This window comes from Papilio polytes, unplaced genomic scaffold (assembly GCF_000836215.1).
Source record: "Papilio polytes unplaced genomic scaffold, Ppol_1.0 DF821289.1, whole genome shotgun sequence".
NCBI lineage: Eukaryota > Metazoa > Arthropoda > Insecta > Lepidoptera > Papilionidae > Papilio > Papilio polytes.
The window spans coordinates 3,971,595-3,990,267 of record NW_013527915.1 but is presented as its reverse complement, the minus strand read 5'-3'; the positions used below and the strand labels follow the sequence as shown (position 1 = coordinate 3,990,267).

The following is an 18,673-nucleotide window of genomic DNA, read 5'->3' as shown; positions in this document are numbered from 1 at the left end:
TACTGACATTTGTCAATTCATTTTTGATGTCAATGTCATAACGATTGTTGCCATATTTTTCTTCGAAAACTACAAAGTTGTAGATTTTTGTTCGAATGTACAGTAACTCAAAATATTACTTTTTGTTATCATAAAGCAAACGTTAAATTTTTTGTATGTTGTCTTGTTTAGATTGTAGAGGTCTAAAATTACCATAATAAATGTGTTAACGATGTTAAAAACTGTCTCTCTAATCATTAATTAATACAACAATTTTATTAACATGTCTTCTACTTCTTTATAAATACTTACCTTCAAAAAGATAATGAGTTTTTAGGGTGTGACTATAAAATGGGCAGTTAGGTTAAAATAAAAGCCAAGAATTACAGCAGAAAACACCGTTTATTTTATAATTATGAGAGAATTTCAGATTGATAACCTACATACAGAATATGACTATAAAACCAATCTAATTTGAATTTCACAATGTTTTCAGAACCTCTCTGTTAATTCGTAATTCAATTACTGTTAATTCAACTGTAATAATGCTATAGATTTTGTATCAGAGTTACATAACAAGAATGCAGGATAATTTATCATAAAAGGGATATTATAAATACAACTTGTAATACATTTCAAATATAAACATACAAGAAACTCATATCTGAACAATTCTAATATCTATTTCAACATTTTCGTCTAAACTAAACATGTATAAAAACAACATGATTTAAAATAATTTATAAACTTTAATAAATTTTAATGTTTTACATAATCCAACGCCAAGCGACATCGATTATAAAGAGAGAACAAAGCTGTTTGATAATTTAATATTAAACTACATCAAGTCTAGCGACTCTACAGTTTCAACAAGAAGGTTTAATAAGTCTGAGAGTCTCAATTACTTAGTATTTAATTATATTATTAATACTTGTCTTCGTGTTAGAGAAGTCGGAGGTGAGCAACCTCACGTTACCTAATTAGGACAGTGTCATTGATAGCAGTAAAACTATTAGGACAAAAGAAGTGGGCAAACGAGTGCCGAAATCGAAGTGCTATGTGAGAACCTGCCTAATTAGTTTCCAATGAATTTTATTAAAGGTTTCTTAAAATTATTATCTGTATGTTCGTTGTCCATTAAATTCACAAGCGAGAAAAATTCAGAAAGGTTATCAATTGAGTTTCCTCCATTACAGCCGACCTAATAACATGGAATAGATTATAAACTCGTGAATAGATAATTTGTTACATTAGCTATATAAAGTACGAGGGTATCTATTGAGATAGAATACGAGTGAGGGCACACGAGTCCGGCTATACAATGCTGAACGCTGACGATTATGTAAGCTTCAACGAAGCCGCTCCTCTGCTCACTGTTAACACTTATTAGCTATCTGTTAATGTAATAAAACACTATAAGAATTGACACATAAGTATATAAACTATACTAATTGTGTACATATACAAAATTAGCAATCCGATAACAATATGCACACTATTGATTATGAAAATATCTATGCGGTTATAAGAATGAGATTTGTTATAAGTTACAAGTAAACGTTTGCGAGGCGACGAGCCGGTCGCTCGAACACGATACACTTACAGTGACCTCCAGCGACGGCACGAGGCCGGTTGCGGACCATCATGAAGCTGTCTACAGTCCGGGCCGAGGGCCAACTTTACAAACGAGTCCCGCCCGAGCGGCGGGCGGCTTGTGCGAACGTGTGTCCATCTGACGCACTCCAACTACTACGATTAACTTTATTTGGTGTCCAGACGCGCCAGCCTCGCGCGAGGCCGGCGACATACTTATCCTACATAAGACGAGAGAGCGAGAGAGAGGGAGAGGCGGGGAGCTCGCTCGCGGACACAATTGACTGGCGAGCGGAAGACGCGCGTCTCACCTCATTCTAAAACGAAGCTAATGAGAAAAAGGTAATTCCCTAATTCCTATTATGTCATGAAGGCGACTAGATGAAAACCTACTCTTAAGAATAAAAATCTAATTACGCTATTAATGTTAAAATTAACATTGCTTCGAGTCCCTTATATAGAGGTGGGTGCGGGCGCGAGCGGGACGACACGCGCCCGCGGGCATCGCACTTAGTGCCGTTGACTCCTCGCGGATACGACGCGGACACGACACGTCCACGACCTCCGGCGATATATCCTCCGTACATTAACATTACATTAGGAAAACTTTAGGCTAAGTATGTTGGTGCTTATTTTTCCTGGTGTACTTCTACGATTACATTACGAACGCAAAACCACTGCCCGACATCTACATATATGTATGTATTGCTGATTGGTAATAAGGTAATTTTAATTTATTAAAAAATTTACCCTAGCTAAAACGGCTACATTATGTTTTACTGTACAACGAAGATCTTAAAATTTAATAAACTAAAACTCAATAAGTACGTTTCATCCTCTATTAATTTGTATGTAATCCGTCCGCGAACAAGCGTCGAAACTTTCGCAATCTGTATCACTAATATTGAAAACTCTTACACTTTATTAAAAAGTTACACTCACAATAACGATTAATTAATTATTTTTATTAATAATGTTAAAGTTAACTAAACAACGACTGCATCTACTATCACACATTCGAAAGTTTAAAACAATTTTACAAATTGTAATAGAACATTATTGCTAGGGCGACGTCACGCGGCGTGATATGATGGGCGGCGGCGGCGGCTTCGGACCTCTCACCAGCCAACCCTTATGAGTCCACTTCGATCACCCGACTGCGAAGTGACTCACATTCGCATGCAACTCGATACCGGTGTCGACTTCTCGGTAATTCGATTGTCGACAATCGATTGACCGCGCGTCACTAGTTGGCGATAACGATCCCATCACTAGTTGACGGTAATACATCGACCGTACATCACTAGTTAGGCGACAATCGATTGGCCGCGCGTCACTAGATGGCGCAACACGTATCACTACAATTTAAACACGGCAGTTATTTCAAGTAGTAACATAAATTAGGGCTGCCAACATTCCGAATTATCCGCTAATAGATTGAACAACGTTTACGTAATAATTCCTAACTAAGCTTGCACATAAAATTAACTTGGTGAAGCCAGAACTAATTCTTTCAATGTTAATGATAATTATTGAAAAAAAAAAATATATTCGATATTACAAAAATTGGTGGGCAGAGCTTATGGAATAGGTAGTCACGAAAGAATGTTTTTTTTTTTAACATGCTACCTAAGACTTATTAAATTAGGAATGTGGCAGCCTTACTAACACGTATAATTGAACACGTGTATGTTGCCCTTATGATTTATTAGAACTCACTATACTGTATCACAGTGATGGTATCTGCTAGATATCATACTATGACGATATTACGAAGCTTGTCATAGCTCGAGACGTTGTATCCATATATCTAGAATGTACGATATCTGTATAACAGTACAATGGTTAGCTGCAGCAATATTTATATATCTGTTAACGTATCGAAATGATCTACGAATTTACTAATTTATGATATTGAGAAATATAATACCTACGTATAAATAATTAGAAAGTCGATGCAACCTTAATGTAACTAAATCATGATTTTAATTAGTAAATGCGTATGAAAATTAAATAAAGTAAAAAAAAATACATCGTTAAAAATCACAGGTTACAGCGACTTTAACAAAATGTAACAAATAAATGCAGTAATTAACATCGATACACAAAATAACATATAAATAGATTTTTAATAACATATTCAGTAACAATGCCGAATAAACGAAGCGTATCCAATTTTGATACGATCCGGACATTGGTTTAATTTCCAACGAACCATTTACCAGCAAACGAAACCGAAATTTCATTTCGTATACTTTCGTACACGCATCGCTTTCGGTCACTTTCGCGGCAATGTGAATGTCAATTAAGATATTTGACAAAAAAATACTGTTCACTTTTTAAATTGAAACGTAAATTACGTAAATTTTAAAGGCAAACGATTAAATACAATAACCTTAAAGATAAATAGTGGGAATGATATACATTGGGTATGAATGATTCGCTGGGCTCTGGTGTTGTGGCCAGACGGGGGGCGCAGGCACATGAATGCAACGTATTCTTTGCTTGATTGTCCTGGAAATATAAAAACAACATAATATAGTCATAATATTAAGAAAATTAATATACATTGATTAGTAAAATTTATATTTATCTAAAAAATATTATGAAATAATATATTTTACTTCACTTCTAGACAAAACACAATTAAGGGACCTTCTCTTATTTGAAGACTTCGTTAAAAATTAGCTATTACAAATTACGTCAAGTATAAAAAGTATATAAAAGTTTACATTCTTGTCCGAATGGCATAGTCCATTGTCCTCATATAATATACAATTATAAAAAAAATAAATTAGACAAACTATGAAATCTTATATGATCATGCCAATGCCAGATTGTATTCCTCTATGTTAGCCATGCTGTTAAAGTGAAATTGTGCGACGTTATTTATGTAGTCGTATAGAATCGTTGATTTTTAGATATATTGACGTTCGTATCTACAAAAATATCAATGACAGCAATGCGTTAAAGAAGGCATCCCAGCATACGAGCTGAATAATTGTAAATTTTTACACCACTGCTAACCTGCTGACAACACCTGTAGTTCTCTTAACTAGTTTTCTTGTCAGTATAATGGTTGTTGATAGAGGATAATTTGCCTACCTTCAAAACATTAAGCCCCAACAAATTTAGTATTTTTATTATCACAGTAAAACAAATAAAATAATCGATTATAATTGTTATTTTATATTTAGACGGACCTTATCAATAATTTAAATTGCTCATAAATTGTAATTAATATATTTGACTAATATTTATGTGCAAAGCTTCTAGTTTTTTTCTATTTAGTTTGGTTATGTATGTATTACCCTTAAATATATTGAAGTAAATACTGCACGTAGGTATATACTGCTGAAGCTATTACTATTAATGCTAATAATCGTATTATTAATATTACCTAGTTATCTAACTTTTCTAAACATTTTTTTAATTTTTCAATGCGATTATAATAATAAAATTATACTTAAATATTCAAGTGTTTATTAAATTATATGAAATATCTATAAATATAAAAAATAAATATTAGTTTAATAGTAAAAGTAGAAGAAAAACTTAAAAATAGGAGTGCGGAAAATAGATAGGTGCTTGTATATTAGTGAGAAATAGGGGAGTCCAACTTTTTTTGTTCGAATTTAGGATTAATCGGACAGAATCCCCTTATATTTTAAAAAAGCAATGATAAATAGTACGCATCAGAATTCTCCAAATAAAATACTAATAAGGTGCATTATTTTCAGATGAAGTCTATACTAGATAATAGCTTAAATTACAATATTGTAAAATTGGTAAACTCTGATGCCAAAAACAAAATACCATATTTTTTTTTCTGTAGTTTTTATATTTCCAATATAATTTCGATTTTATTTATCATCACTTGAATTATCTTCATGCATAAATTTAAAACTATATGTAGATATTTTCAATGATTAGCTTTATAAATGATAAAATGATATTTATAAATATGTTTTTTTGGTGAATTAGTTATTGTTAGTGATATTCCAATGAAATTTAGTTGTTAGATAATTTTTATTACTTATTTTGGACTAGTGAAACAGGTTATGGATAAAAGACTTTAAAAAAAAGCGAGGTTTTGTTCAAGAATTTTGATAAATAGCATGTGCTTATAGAATTTTTGCTGGGATTTCAAACAAAGAGGCAGTATCTTTCTATTCGTAGGATAAAAAGATAGAAAAATAATAAATAAAAGAAGAAAGTTGAAAAAAAGAAACACTATCCAATTTTAGTTAACTTACAAAGTCGGACATGAGACACTAATTTTTTAAAAAGATTTTCAGGACTGATATTGATAAATAAATGTATTTTTATGTGCTTGCATACCTAGAGAGTTAAAAATCAATACGTATACGGTATTACTTATTAAATTTAAAAATATTATATGTATTTGACGATGTATTGCGCATGCATAAAACGATTTATTTCCAATGAGCGGCCTAATTCATGAGTCGTAAAGCGATTCCGATACCTAAATCGGCAACTACAATGTCTCGTATCGTCTAACTATAGATGCTGTCTATAAGCGCAATTGACGCTCAAACCTGGCCCGGTTGCCGTTTAGAAGAAGGTGTTATAGACGTATCCGGTCGCGATCAGGCCGAGCACGAGGAGGCACAGCATGATCATAATCTTCTTCTGCATAGAGGAAATAATATATTAGTCTATGGTAAAATACCGGCGAGCTAACATACCACGTGTGGTGTTAGTTCGCCGTTGGCATGAAGTTACCTTTGAGCATAGGGCGCGGTGGTCGGGGCTTGGCTCAGCCGGTGAACTGGCTGGACACGTAGCCGACCAGGATGAGGCCCAGTATTAGCAGACACACTAGGATCATGATCTTCTTCTGTGCTTGTCGGGTGCCCATGCAACAGTACGCTTTACACTTGTCCTCGGCAACTAACGCCGATATACCTCCATAGTTTTTTGTAATTCAAATATTTAACATGGCAATATTAAATGATAAAAACATGTAAAATTTATATTGAACTAGCTCTAGCTGTATTAAATATGTCAAAGGAATTTGCAATGAGGCTTCATTTCGTAGGGTGTTGGTGCGTTATTTGCCTTACCGGGTAGTAAAAAGGTGTTAAAATAAAAATAAATAAAATAAAATAAATAAATGTAATTTTTTAAAGTATTTTTAAACATATTTACATCGTGAGTAAATTATTAAAATATACAATTGTAAACAACTTTCCTAATTCGAATAAAACTAATTATAACGATTTTCTCCAAATCACTTATTTAAAAAAAAATTTGAGGTCTATTATTGTACCTTAGAAAAAATTAATACATAAAGTGTGATGTCTGAAATAATCATGATTTTTAGCACCTCTATTTACCCTTTAGACGAAAAAAGAAATAGTACCAAACGAAAAAAATCGATACAATTAGTTCTATTCTCATAATATTCGCGTATAAGAAATAACTTTGTAACTTCCCCTTCATTCTGAAGGAATAAAAACAATCAGAACTTAACTATACTTAATGAAATACAAAACCTCCGCCAGGTTTACATAATTAAGTAATAATTAATAATAATGAAAATGGCATTAAATTATAATTCACAGTCTTTTAATTAAATACATAAGTGCTATTATTTACTGCTTTTATAGATGACGTAATTACATTGTATATTTTTTATTTTACTAAGTAAATACTGATAAATATGTTGCCATTTGTTACTCACTTATGTGGTTAAAGTAACTTTATTTCAATATATTTTAAATAAATAGTAAAGCCTCGGTTACGAAGCATACAAGTAACGAAATAAATAACAAGATTTTTTAATACGTCATCTGGAAAAGCATTATTCTGTATTTAATTTGTAAAAAAAATCTCTAAATGATCATTCAAATAATTTAACATGCACAGATAATTCAAAAACCTTGTATATAATAATGTACATATTACATAAAATGCTTGTAGTAAATGCACACAATATATGATCATTCGAAATATAACTTCGTATGAATACTATTAATCTAGATATGAACGATGATTTTTTTATTTATCATCGGAAACAAAACATAAGTACTATGTATTTAAACATATTAAAAATAAACAATAAGTTAGTTATAACTTTGTGCATAGACTAAGTAAATACTGGGCGCAACATTAGTAACATTTCATTAGGAAAAGCTTACAGTTAATATGAAAATAAATTGATTTGTGCTAAATAACGAATGTACTATGCATGCACGATAACATAATAGTTAAAATCCCGTTTACTTTTCAAAAACATCTTTGTTTTCGGTTATTTAGGACCTGTTCCACCATTGTCTGATAGAGGCTCAAAGATAACGGAACAAAATACGATATTTCCATCACATATTTTACACGTTTGTATTGTCATCAGACAATTTACAATTTGGTGGGACAGGCCCTAAATATTATTGTACATTGTACAATAGCGCCTCTGTGACGTCATTACTGACGCATATTATTGTGCATGATTAGTAATTCCTTCAGTAACTAGTCATTTTAAATCCAGATCACTATTAATAATTAATATTTTGTGTACTTTAATTTCGGTACCCTATTATGAGCGGAGCGCAAATACAGCAAAAACTCAACCAATAACAATGTGCATTGGCTGGTGTACATGTTCACATGCACAAACATATCCCTTTCACTCTGTTTAAAAAAAAGAAACAACAATATGTGTCTCTAGGGCTGCTTCTCTTTGAATAGACAGAGACAAACATATGTTTATAGACACCATAGACTAATCGATTTAGTAACACATTCAATCATTCTCAAACACATCCGAACACGAACTAATAGTTATATACAGATACTAAAATAATCTTATACACAGCTGGTAACACCAGAATTAACTTAAAACTAAAGCACAATCAATTTATTGCACTTCATAAATATTGTCTTTGCACTCAGAGACGTTAAGTGTTAACTGAAGGAGGCTTGTAATGATTTATGAGAAATCTACACTTACCGAGTCTACGTAACCATTAAGTGACTCCGAGTGCGATTGTTTATTACATTTCAAAGCCTGGTATATGGACATTTTAATTGTGCTTGCTTACTCTATCTACAATTCCGTTTTTAATTTATTTTTTTAATTCAATTACACCGGGATTTTGTGTTTAGGCAGGTAAAGAAAGTAAAGTAATATCAATATATAAAATAAAAAAATAATCAATATATAATAAATAATAAAATAAATAAAAAATGCCCAATTACAAGTTTTAGCTACGTATTTACTAGGAATACATATTATTTTCAATATGTGTTTGAATTTTTTTGTTGAATATACTTCTATATGATATTTTATGTAAATATGAAAAGAATTCGTATTAATATGTAATGCACCATTAAAAATAAAATAATTTCGATGAAAACAAAGATTACAAATGAATATTTTTCCTCGCGTTTAAACAATATGCTCATCTATTTTAAAATTCGGACATGCATAAGGTAATATTAAAAAAAAATGTTTTTTTTTTAATACAATTTTATTTTTAATATTTTCTTAAGCATGTCCGAATTTTGTTCCTAAATTAGGCTTGCAATCTGAAAAAGAGATGTAATATTTCATTTTGCAATGTTTGTTTCCAGTACGGTATCGTGTTTGTATTTTCTTAACATCCACAGAGCAGAAAAGTAAGCATAACAAATCCAATAATTCGTTATGCAACTTAGTACAAACTGCGTGTGACTAAAACTGTCGAATAATAATGCAAAAATTAATCGTAATTAGCAATGTTCTGCATTGTTCTCTCGCTGTTTCGTCAAAACGTATTCTTCTTTTGTTGTTTACGTGAGCAGGACCGCGAGTAAAATTATTAATATAACCAGCGTAACAGACAGGCATATTATGATGAAGATTTTTTTCTGTAACGATAAAAGGAAAACAATAAAATATAACCTCTGCAATGGTTATAGCCTGTGGTTTAAATTAGAATCTCAGTTTCATGTTAACATGAAAAATATCTTAAATAATTATTAATATTATTAAATATTAAAATTACATCAGTATCAATAGAATTCTCTATCATGTTATATTCTAAAAAGACAACAAAAACTATTTTCAATTAAATTACTTATGAATATATTGAAGCTTCCCATTTGCCCGCAAAACCAAAGCATTCCGCAAATACAACAAACAAGAGCCACATAAAATACATATATACAATCAGTATGCGTGTGCATCGTGTCAAAGCCACAGACAACCAGTTAATGGCACTCTCTATTGGAGAACTCTAGTAAAAACAATGACGATTACATTTGCGAAATTAAAAAAAATATAGAAGAACACAATTAAAAATATAAAATAATGTAACAAGTGTGATATTTTTGACCTATTGTTTCTTAAATAACTAAATGTTCTAGTAAAAATTGACAAATTCACTTGTCCATAATAATTTTTTTATTAACAAAACAAATTATGCTCTTGAATTGTTCCGAGCTGTTCTCGTCACTTGTTATTAGTTTTAAATACATGCATATTTAGATAAAAACCATGCACTTTAATTGCACACTTCAATAGGAAAGTTAAAGAATATAGTAAGTTGGAAAAGATGTTTTGAAATACTTGATTGACATGTAAATCAATTTATTGGAACCTTCCCTATAAAATTTTATATGTAAATTGAAGAGACATTAGACAAGGGTTTTCTTAAGATACTTTACATTATGTGCTTTATAGACAATTCTTTTAGTGTATACATTGTTATTTCGAGTGGAAAGAGATATTATATTCGAGTAAAGTATAACCGAATGATAAGTTTGACCTTAGATGTACCAAGTGGGTGTTTACCTTCCTCGCCTGCTGAGCCCAGTGGTGGGCGCTCTCCAGTTCCCTGTGGCCGGAGTCTACGTAGTCCGTTGTCTCCGTCACGTGGTACTCAATGCGGTCTATGAGTTCGCCCTGCGCGCGCTAAGGGTCGCCATTAGGAGGGAAGGGACCCACGATCCTTACACCGCCGATTGGTTCATACGGGTTTAGAACGCTTAAGCAAATACACCTAACACCGGAGTTATGTTCATTATTCCCGAAACACCTAACGTTATATCCATAAGTACAAGTGGGTTATTTTATAGGTGACATGTTTTGTATACATATTTTTGTTGTTACAATAGTTTGTATGTTACATGTTAGGCTCGACGTACATAGATAAGACAAACATAACGAAATAAGAAGAGGCAAATTACGCACACACCAAAACCAAAGTCAAAGTCAGTGATACAAAGATAGTATGTAGAGTATATAGAGTAAGAAGCCCATTACCATCCAGTGTTAGTTTGAGAGACAACAGTTAGTATGATAACATTTAAAGCGAAAATCGTGGATGCACACGTGGTATTAAATTAACGGTTAAAGTAAAAATGGTGTGAACCAATCACCGGATCGTCAACGTAAACAAAATACGGGAATGATAAGAACGTTTCGAACAAAACATGATACAGGAAATTGATGTAGGGTAAGGTTGGGGAGCGGTCAGGGGAGAGACAAACAAAACAAAACGCATTAGCAACGAATGATCCGACGTTGGAATGTGAAACTCACCCGTCGGGCTTTGCTCTGATACTTTAGGGCCTTCTTTGTGTCTTGTGTCGCAGTTTGGACATAGTCCACCGCGTGCTCAACATGATACTCAATGCGGTCGATCATTTCACCCTGTACCCATAGATGCTTCGTTAACATTACTATAGCTCACTCAAAATATGGCCATTTGTTACCTCAAATATCATAACATGCCTTGATCTTAACGTCGAACATAGAACACAATGGTTCATTTGGCAACGTTTGAATCCACCTTAATCACCTTCCCTTTAACTTCTTTAACAACCTTTGGTATAAACAACATTGCAACTTTCACACAATGTATATAGCAATGGCTGGTCAAATGGAGGTCAAGAACGGATCGATACAGCAAAAGTAGACTACAGAAGACTAACCTGTCCCACCACTGGCTGATAGAAGCTCAGATAGCTTAAAAATGACGTCACTGTCGGATAAGGGCACAAAATCTAATATTTTCATTACATATTTTAGTTTATTACATGTTGGTTTGTTATCAGATAATTTATAATTTGATGGGACAGGCCCTAAGGGTTAACTAAGAGTGAAACCCCATCTTCTGGTATCACCGTAAGGTTTACTTTCAGCAGTGGAGGAAGCGTGTAGTGTACGTGTGAAATAAGTAAGTGTTGACCTGACTCTCGACGAGCATGGCCATGTCCATGAACATGTCGTGTAGCTCGCGGATGGAAGTCTCCAGCTTGATGATATCAGCGTGCCGCGCCTCGATGTCCGCCAGCGTCTGCTTCGCTTGCTGCGTTTCCATTATTATCTGGAAACACATACCACATACATGAGTACCGAAATTTATAAAGTCAATAGTTCTAAAAACAATGTACAACAGTTAACAAGCGCACAATAAGGGAAGGCCATTCGATTCAGGGAAGTCGATTTCTCATTTTGATATTGTTTAATGAACCGTACGCTGCGGTAAAGGAAACAAATAAAACATTGACTTCATTTTAACATTTGGCAACGTTACAACAGTCGGCGTTTGTGACTTATTGACGTATCTTTATTTTACATCTCGCTGAAAAAAACAATGACATTTTTGATATCTGCAAATTGGCTTAATATTGTTGGATATTAATGGACAATGATGACCATTATAATGACAAAACAGTATGTAATGTAGTAAAATGTTATATCTGGACTTCATTCCAAACAGTACCTATAAAATGAATTCTAAGGAGCGTCTTGTGAGACATTAGAAGCCGTTTTAAAGTTTGGATGTCTATACTTACGCCTTGCGTGAACACGGCAGGGTTGTCCTGCTCGAGCATAGCCTCGAGCTCATCATCGGTGGTAGCCCGGCCGGTGATCTCGAGCTGGCGGAGTATCCTATTCTTGCAGCGGTCCCTATAGTCGGTCTGCGTGCGGTTGTACTCCGTCATCACCTCGACGAACTTGCGCGACAACGTCGAGTGCTGCGTCTTTCTTATCCTCAGATCGGCAGACGATTTGTTCGAGTGCTCCTCCTGCTCGATGTTCTGCTCTATGTCTGTCGATTGTTTATGATAAGCCAATTTATAATAGGGTATAGATATTTACATTGACATTACATTTCGAACTATCGTAACATATTCTTGAATGTGCTGTTTTCAAGTCAAATTAAAAAATGTGCTCTCTAAAGATAAGGTAATCCAAAATCATAACGACATTCTAAGGCTTAATTCCGGGAATGAGAAAAACCTTCCGTTTTATATCTTTAAGAAATAATGGTTTATCGCATCAAGCAAAATAAAAGGGGATTACAAAACGAGATCACATTGAGAAAGCGAACAATGTAAGCTCTTTACAAATTAAATTTATCTTCAAGAGCGCAGTGAAATTTAAAGGGAGAAAGATATAAAATGTCTATACAATGTCTATGTATAAGGTATTTTATCGCTCCCTTAAACATCGCAGTAGACAGGCTTAAGAAAGTTCTGTTCAGCCGACCGTCCACCGATAAGGCGGATTGTTATCGATAATGGAAAAATCACTTACGTTTTAACTTTCCTCTAACTTTGTTGGCAGTTTTCTTAATATCAGCCATGAGATCTTCTAATTCGTGCTTTGTTTCTGAAATTAAAGAAAATATGCAACATAAGTACAAAATATTTTAAAAACAACTTATGTACCCAAAAATAACTGAATAGACAGTTTTAACTGGTTTCAGTATATTATAAAGTTTCATTTTGACTAAAAGAACTTAAATTACATGAGTACTATTTAGTATAAAGAAACTAAGAGCTTTTATAAAAAAGCTCTTAAGTTACATCACACTCCATTATAAGATTTCGTTAAGTTACGTGTTTTTTATACAGATTTTAAACCGTATTCTGAACTCGAATCATAGTTATATATAGGTCTGACTAAGCGGATTTAACTGTCTATCAAGTGATTAAACATCCACCCACATTGCAAGTCACCAGCAAGTCGTGGTATTTCCCTTCTATAATCATAGCGACTAAATATTAAGCAGCACTTACAACGCTGCAACAGTAATTAAACAAATACATGCGTTAGACTCGACGAAGACAGAAAGAAGATAGTAGAACAATATGGTGCGCAACCTGCATAGAAAAATGAGCATTTTAAAGCAATTAACAAACTATAACAGTATCAAATTACGCAAAACAATCTATTTATAGATATAAATCAAGTAACAAACATCGTATCTGCTCGATTCTTAATCCCACGCATTCCCTGTAGAGCCATAAGAAACGTTTATGAAGTCGCAAATAAATTAACTGTTTATATTGTTACAGACGCTTCGATACAGAGAATACTAGAAGCTATTATAACATCGCAAACAAACGTGGGTGGAAACCCGACGTTTCCAATAAATTTATAGGGGTGGATATTTCCCACGCAACTGTATTGTAAAGGCGTTCTATTATCTTAACATTTATTTCTCGTTTATCTGATAATGCAAAAATAATACTTTAGGTGTCCAAAAAATAGAATAATACGTCTTCATGATAATCGAATCTCCGCCGACATTCATTCAATATTTGCAATTTTTACAACCGCTTCTTTCATAACAGTGACCCCTAAAATCAACCGCCATGGCTTTTATGCATCAATAGTCAATAAGTGCATGTCGATGCGATTACGAATCGCAAGGGAAATTATGCATTATTTTAGAATCTGTAAGATTTAATTTCGTGTCATCGACAAAGTAAAAACAAGCATAATCAGTTTGATACCAACATTTCATACACTCTACTTTTAATACTTGTAACAATAGTTTCAATTAATTTTAATTTCAACGTCAGTACATTTTAAAGCTTAAAGAGGCGAGAAACCTTTTTAATGGCGAATCCTCATGCTTCGTCGAATTCGAATTCAGTGCAGAGATTTGATTGTCCATTGAGAGAAACGGTTCGATAGTTGGCGCTTGGCCAATGCACCTACTGAAGGTATTCTAATTCTCAAGTTACTTGAATAAGGGCCGTGACTCAATATCTATAATAAAAGCTTAGATACTATAGAATCCAAAATCTATAATCATTGCACATAGATTCATTTACGCATTTTATTTGTAGATCATCGTAACTTTGTTGAGCTACGCTATTTTTACATCATTTATAATAACACTTATACAAGTGCAATTAATTAATGAACATAATAGTTAGTGTTCATTACAATAATGACGTAATATGTTGGATAAATAAACGTGTGTTGAAAACGCGTGCAGGGGTTACGATAACGAACCACGACTCTTTCTCTCTTATTCCGTGTATCCCGCAAATTGCTATGTCGAGTAACCTCCCTAATTATATCACGTACTTTATATCAAAAAGCTTTTTACAGTGTAACAAAATAAGGAAAATTATAACGACCGCAAATACATCGTGCTTGTTATTCTAAGGCAAACAGTAAACATGTAACAAACATTATGTTACATATGGAACATATTGAAGTATTAAAAGCGATATTTTAAAAATAGACAAAAAAAGTAAAATGTGATATCATGATTGTAATTTAAAACCAGTAGACGTTCGTCTATTACACACAATGGATCTCGTAAAAGAGCCTGACCCCGTTTTACTAAAATAAATTCATGAATAATAGCAGAGTGTAGTTATTGAAGAGTCGACGCAACCCGCCTTACTTAACTTCCCTCATTGTCTGACGTTGTAAATAGAAAAGGTGCATTCAGAAAACTTCTTGTAAAAAGCATGGAAAACTTTCATAAATATGTTCAGTTCAGTGATTTTAATCAAGTGTAAAAGTTAAATATATAATTTAAAAAAAAAACACTCTAACTAAGGGTGACGCCTCAAAGGGGACCGGACGACGAACCAAACCTTGCCAAAATAGATATAGTCTATTTCCGTTTTTGTTATTACTGTTATGATGAAAAATAGAATAAAACAGGTGGGCGACAAATAAATATTTACGAGCGGCAGATAAGAATTCCTATTCCAAACCGAAACTCCTCGTAAACAATTTAAAAGTTGTCTCGTCGCACGAACGACTCCCGCGACTCGAATAGTTCCGCAAAGTAATTGCCGATCCCGTACACTTGCAAAACTCCTTCGATCAACATTTTATTTACATTTCTTTAACTTTTAATTTGTTGCGAAGTTGTACGTAACTCTATATTTACATAATCCATTTGCTCATATGCATCAATGCATCTCAGAGGATAACAATCTCACGAACAATTTAGACTATTCAGACAAGGCCCTCAGGCGGCGCAAAGCGATGCAATTAATGTGAAGAGGCTTTGTACATACGTTGAATCGCTTCAATCCGGTTACGTACACAAATAAACAAACAAACAGACGAACAAACAGCAGTGGAAACTGCGCGGTTTCGCCTATTACAAACGCTCCTTACAATACCCAAAGTTATGTGTTCCACTTACCTCGAATAAAGAATTGAATCTAGATATTTGTACAACTATAACCACATTTCCAAAGCCATAATTTTAATTGTATATTAATGTTAATTAAAATATTAAATTACCGATCAAAAGAAAAGATTCACATAAATATATTATAACTACAGAGAATATAGCAGTTAAATGAGGCAAGTCATCGTATAGAGGCATACTTCATTCCATCACATCCCGTCAGTCGTCAGGGCAGGCAAATGAGGAAATAAATAATGCAAGAGAAGGGAAGCAGCTTCCCTTTGTGCTAATGTTAATATAGCGCTAGCAAATCCCAATGTAGTATGAATTATATTTATGTTATGTAAATAATTACTCATTTATATAAAACGCAACATTTAATCGCAGCTTTGGGCATAACGGTAGTTAAGCCTAGAACTTCCGTTATTGAAAAAAAGTGAAAGTTTATTTGATCGCGGATAAATTCATAAACGCTTTGTTTAAGAACGATTAGATAAAACAATAAGATACAACTAAATAAATGTTATGGATAAATGTTATGATAAACTGCAGCAATACTTCAAATAGGTTTCATGATTCAATTCAATCGTTTGACTACACCATAACATGTTATTCGAATTTAGCAGTTAGTTAATTTCCGTGACATGTAATACATTACCGACTTAATTGTGTCAGCCAGCAACTTGACCCGGTTTTGTGCAGCAACATATGTGTTACAATGCGACTGAATCGTCAAAGTAACGAGTTTTTCGTATTAATTTCAAAATGGTTGTTCAGTGCAAAAACATATCAAATCCATAAAAAGGAAATGCATCATTCTCCGAAAAGATTTCTCTTTAAATAAATTAAAGCAATCACTAATCTCTCACAAATTACTTTCACATTTAAAAAACACCTACATACCTAAAGGTTTAAGATAATTTTCTCGTAACCATGAATCAATAAATCTTACAAGGCCTTTAAAGAGTGGCCAAAGTTGACCAGAGTTTGTTATAGAAATTTTGTACAGAACATGTAACTTCTTCGTCCGTAGACCTATTTACTTAATATTAAAATTCACAAACGTAACAAATTGCGCAACTTTGGCGCGATTACAAGAGACATTAACATAAACAAGTTAAACACGAAATAAGCAAGAGATAAGAGCAATTTACCAACACTTCGCATGAACTGTTAATAACGGACTGAATTAAAAATTAACAAATGAAACCGATATTTCCCATTATCCTTTATCTTATTTAAAACCAGGACAAGAAAACCCTTTTCGTTCATCGCTACGAAGTTTGTCCAGTTTAATTACAAAAGACATTACGAACATGTCTACAATTAAAAAACTTATCATACTAACGTTTAGATGGATGGATGGTTGATTGTTAGAGTTTGTAGCCTAAACGAACAGATTTCGATGAAATTTGGTATATATGTAGAGGATAGTCTGGAAAAATACATAAGCTACTCCCTTTTGTTTTTTTTAATCCCACGCAGACGGAGTCGCGAGCGAAAGCTTGTTATTACAATATTTTCTTAGTCTTGTTACTTTGTACCTTGCTTTAGGATATGTTACGATTATATCAATTTATGTGATGTTTTAGCTTGCATTAGTAAAACAGCATTGCGACACTAGTCGAATTACTGATAAATGCGCAAATGAAGTACCAATTCGCTAAAGTTCCAATAGCGAACATAATTACACCACTTCATTTTGAAATTATCGAATATGTGAAAATCATGCGTTTGATATGAGATTTATAAAGTTAATATTACTTCATTCACATATTAACAGCAATACCTAATACTTTTAGCGTTTGTATATAAGTTTAAATACAAGGGAAAAACTCCGTTAAAATATGTATTTTATAATTGAAGTTAATGTGACCATACACGTCCTCAATTTACTTAATTTCTAATTTGGAGACCCTCGTCATGTTTACAAAAAACATTTTCCTCTTAATAATATTAAAACAAGTCTGCTATTAAACCTAACTCAATTACCGTTAGCCGCTTACTTCCCGTATTAAATTCATTTAGTTATATCACATAATGCAACCTTCTAAGGGAGCACTGGATAGGCACAAATACATAGATTCTTACAACAGTATCGATCCCAGGATATTTCAACATTAAAATCAAACTTAAAACAAATTAAAATCAATCAAGATAATAGAATATAAATTGAATTTCTAAGATTTGCTTTTAAAAGGAGAAAAACACAGGAAATTATTGTATAGTGAGTTAAATTACCGAGGCAAATGGTCTTCAAGAGGGTAAACAAATCACAATGCAACCGTTTGAATAGGTGGGCAAGATTGATTGCCCCCGGGGTGATCGAGACAGCGCTGAAAATACTTTGGGCTCGATAATTAATGATATTCGGCCTGCGGAATTAGATAAATGAGAAACTACCAACAACAACAAAGTGCAAATTTGTTTTAAAATGTTAGTCACAATATTATCTTAATAGAATAATCATAGAAGAGAAGTGTACACTTTAGTTGAAATTCAATCATCGTCTACTTTAAACAATTTTATTTATGTGTTCTATCTGTCAGTGATCTTATTACATTCCCATTAATTTGTTTCGATTACTATGTCTATGCACCAACTATATTTGAATTGAACGAACCCCGCTTTGCCATTTTAAGTATTCTATCAAAGATATTGATATTGGAAAACGATGCCCGAGGGAACGT

At 33.1% G+C, this 18,673-nt stretch overlaps 1 protein-coding gene across 5 annotated transcripts in view; it reads right to left on the bottom strand.

The window, feature by feature from the left end:
* Positions 1-3,665: 3,665 nt before the first annotated feature.
* The window catches only part of LOC106109297 (syntaxin-1A), a 48,579-nt gene continuing 33,571 nt past the window's right edge, over positions 3,666-18,673 (bottom strand). Inside the window, exons 4-9 of one of the 5 annotated variants that reach the window (XM_013290742.1) lie at positions 13,124-13,198; positions 12,379-12,635; positions 11,769-11,906; positions 11,120-11,230; positions 6,319-6,433; positions 3,999-4,086 (exon numbers count right to left, since the gene is read on the bottom strand). In XM_013290742.1, coding sequence (XP_013146196.1) covers positions 6,353-6,433; positions 11,120-11,230; positions 11,769-11,906; positions 12,379-12,635; positions 13,124-13,198 — 662 coding nt within the window. In that variant the 3' untranslated portion in view covers positions 3,999-4,086; positions 6,319-6,352. Of the gene's footprint in view, positions 4,087-5,936; positions 6,226-6,318; positions 6,434-9,147; positions 9,445-10,369; positions 10,481-11,119; positions 11,231-11,768; positions 11,907-12,378; positions 12,636-13,123; positions 13,199-18,673 lie in introns of those variants that run through there. The other 4 variants (XM_013290741.1, XM_013290745.1, XM_013290744.1 and 1 more) reach the window with 4 other exon arrangements.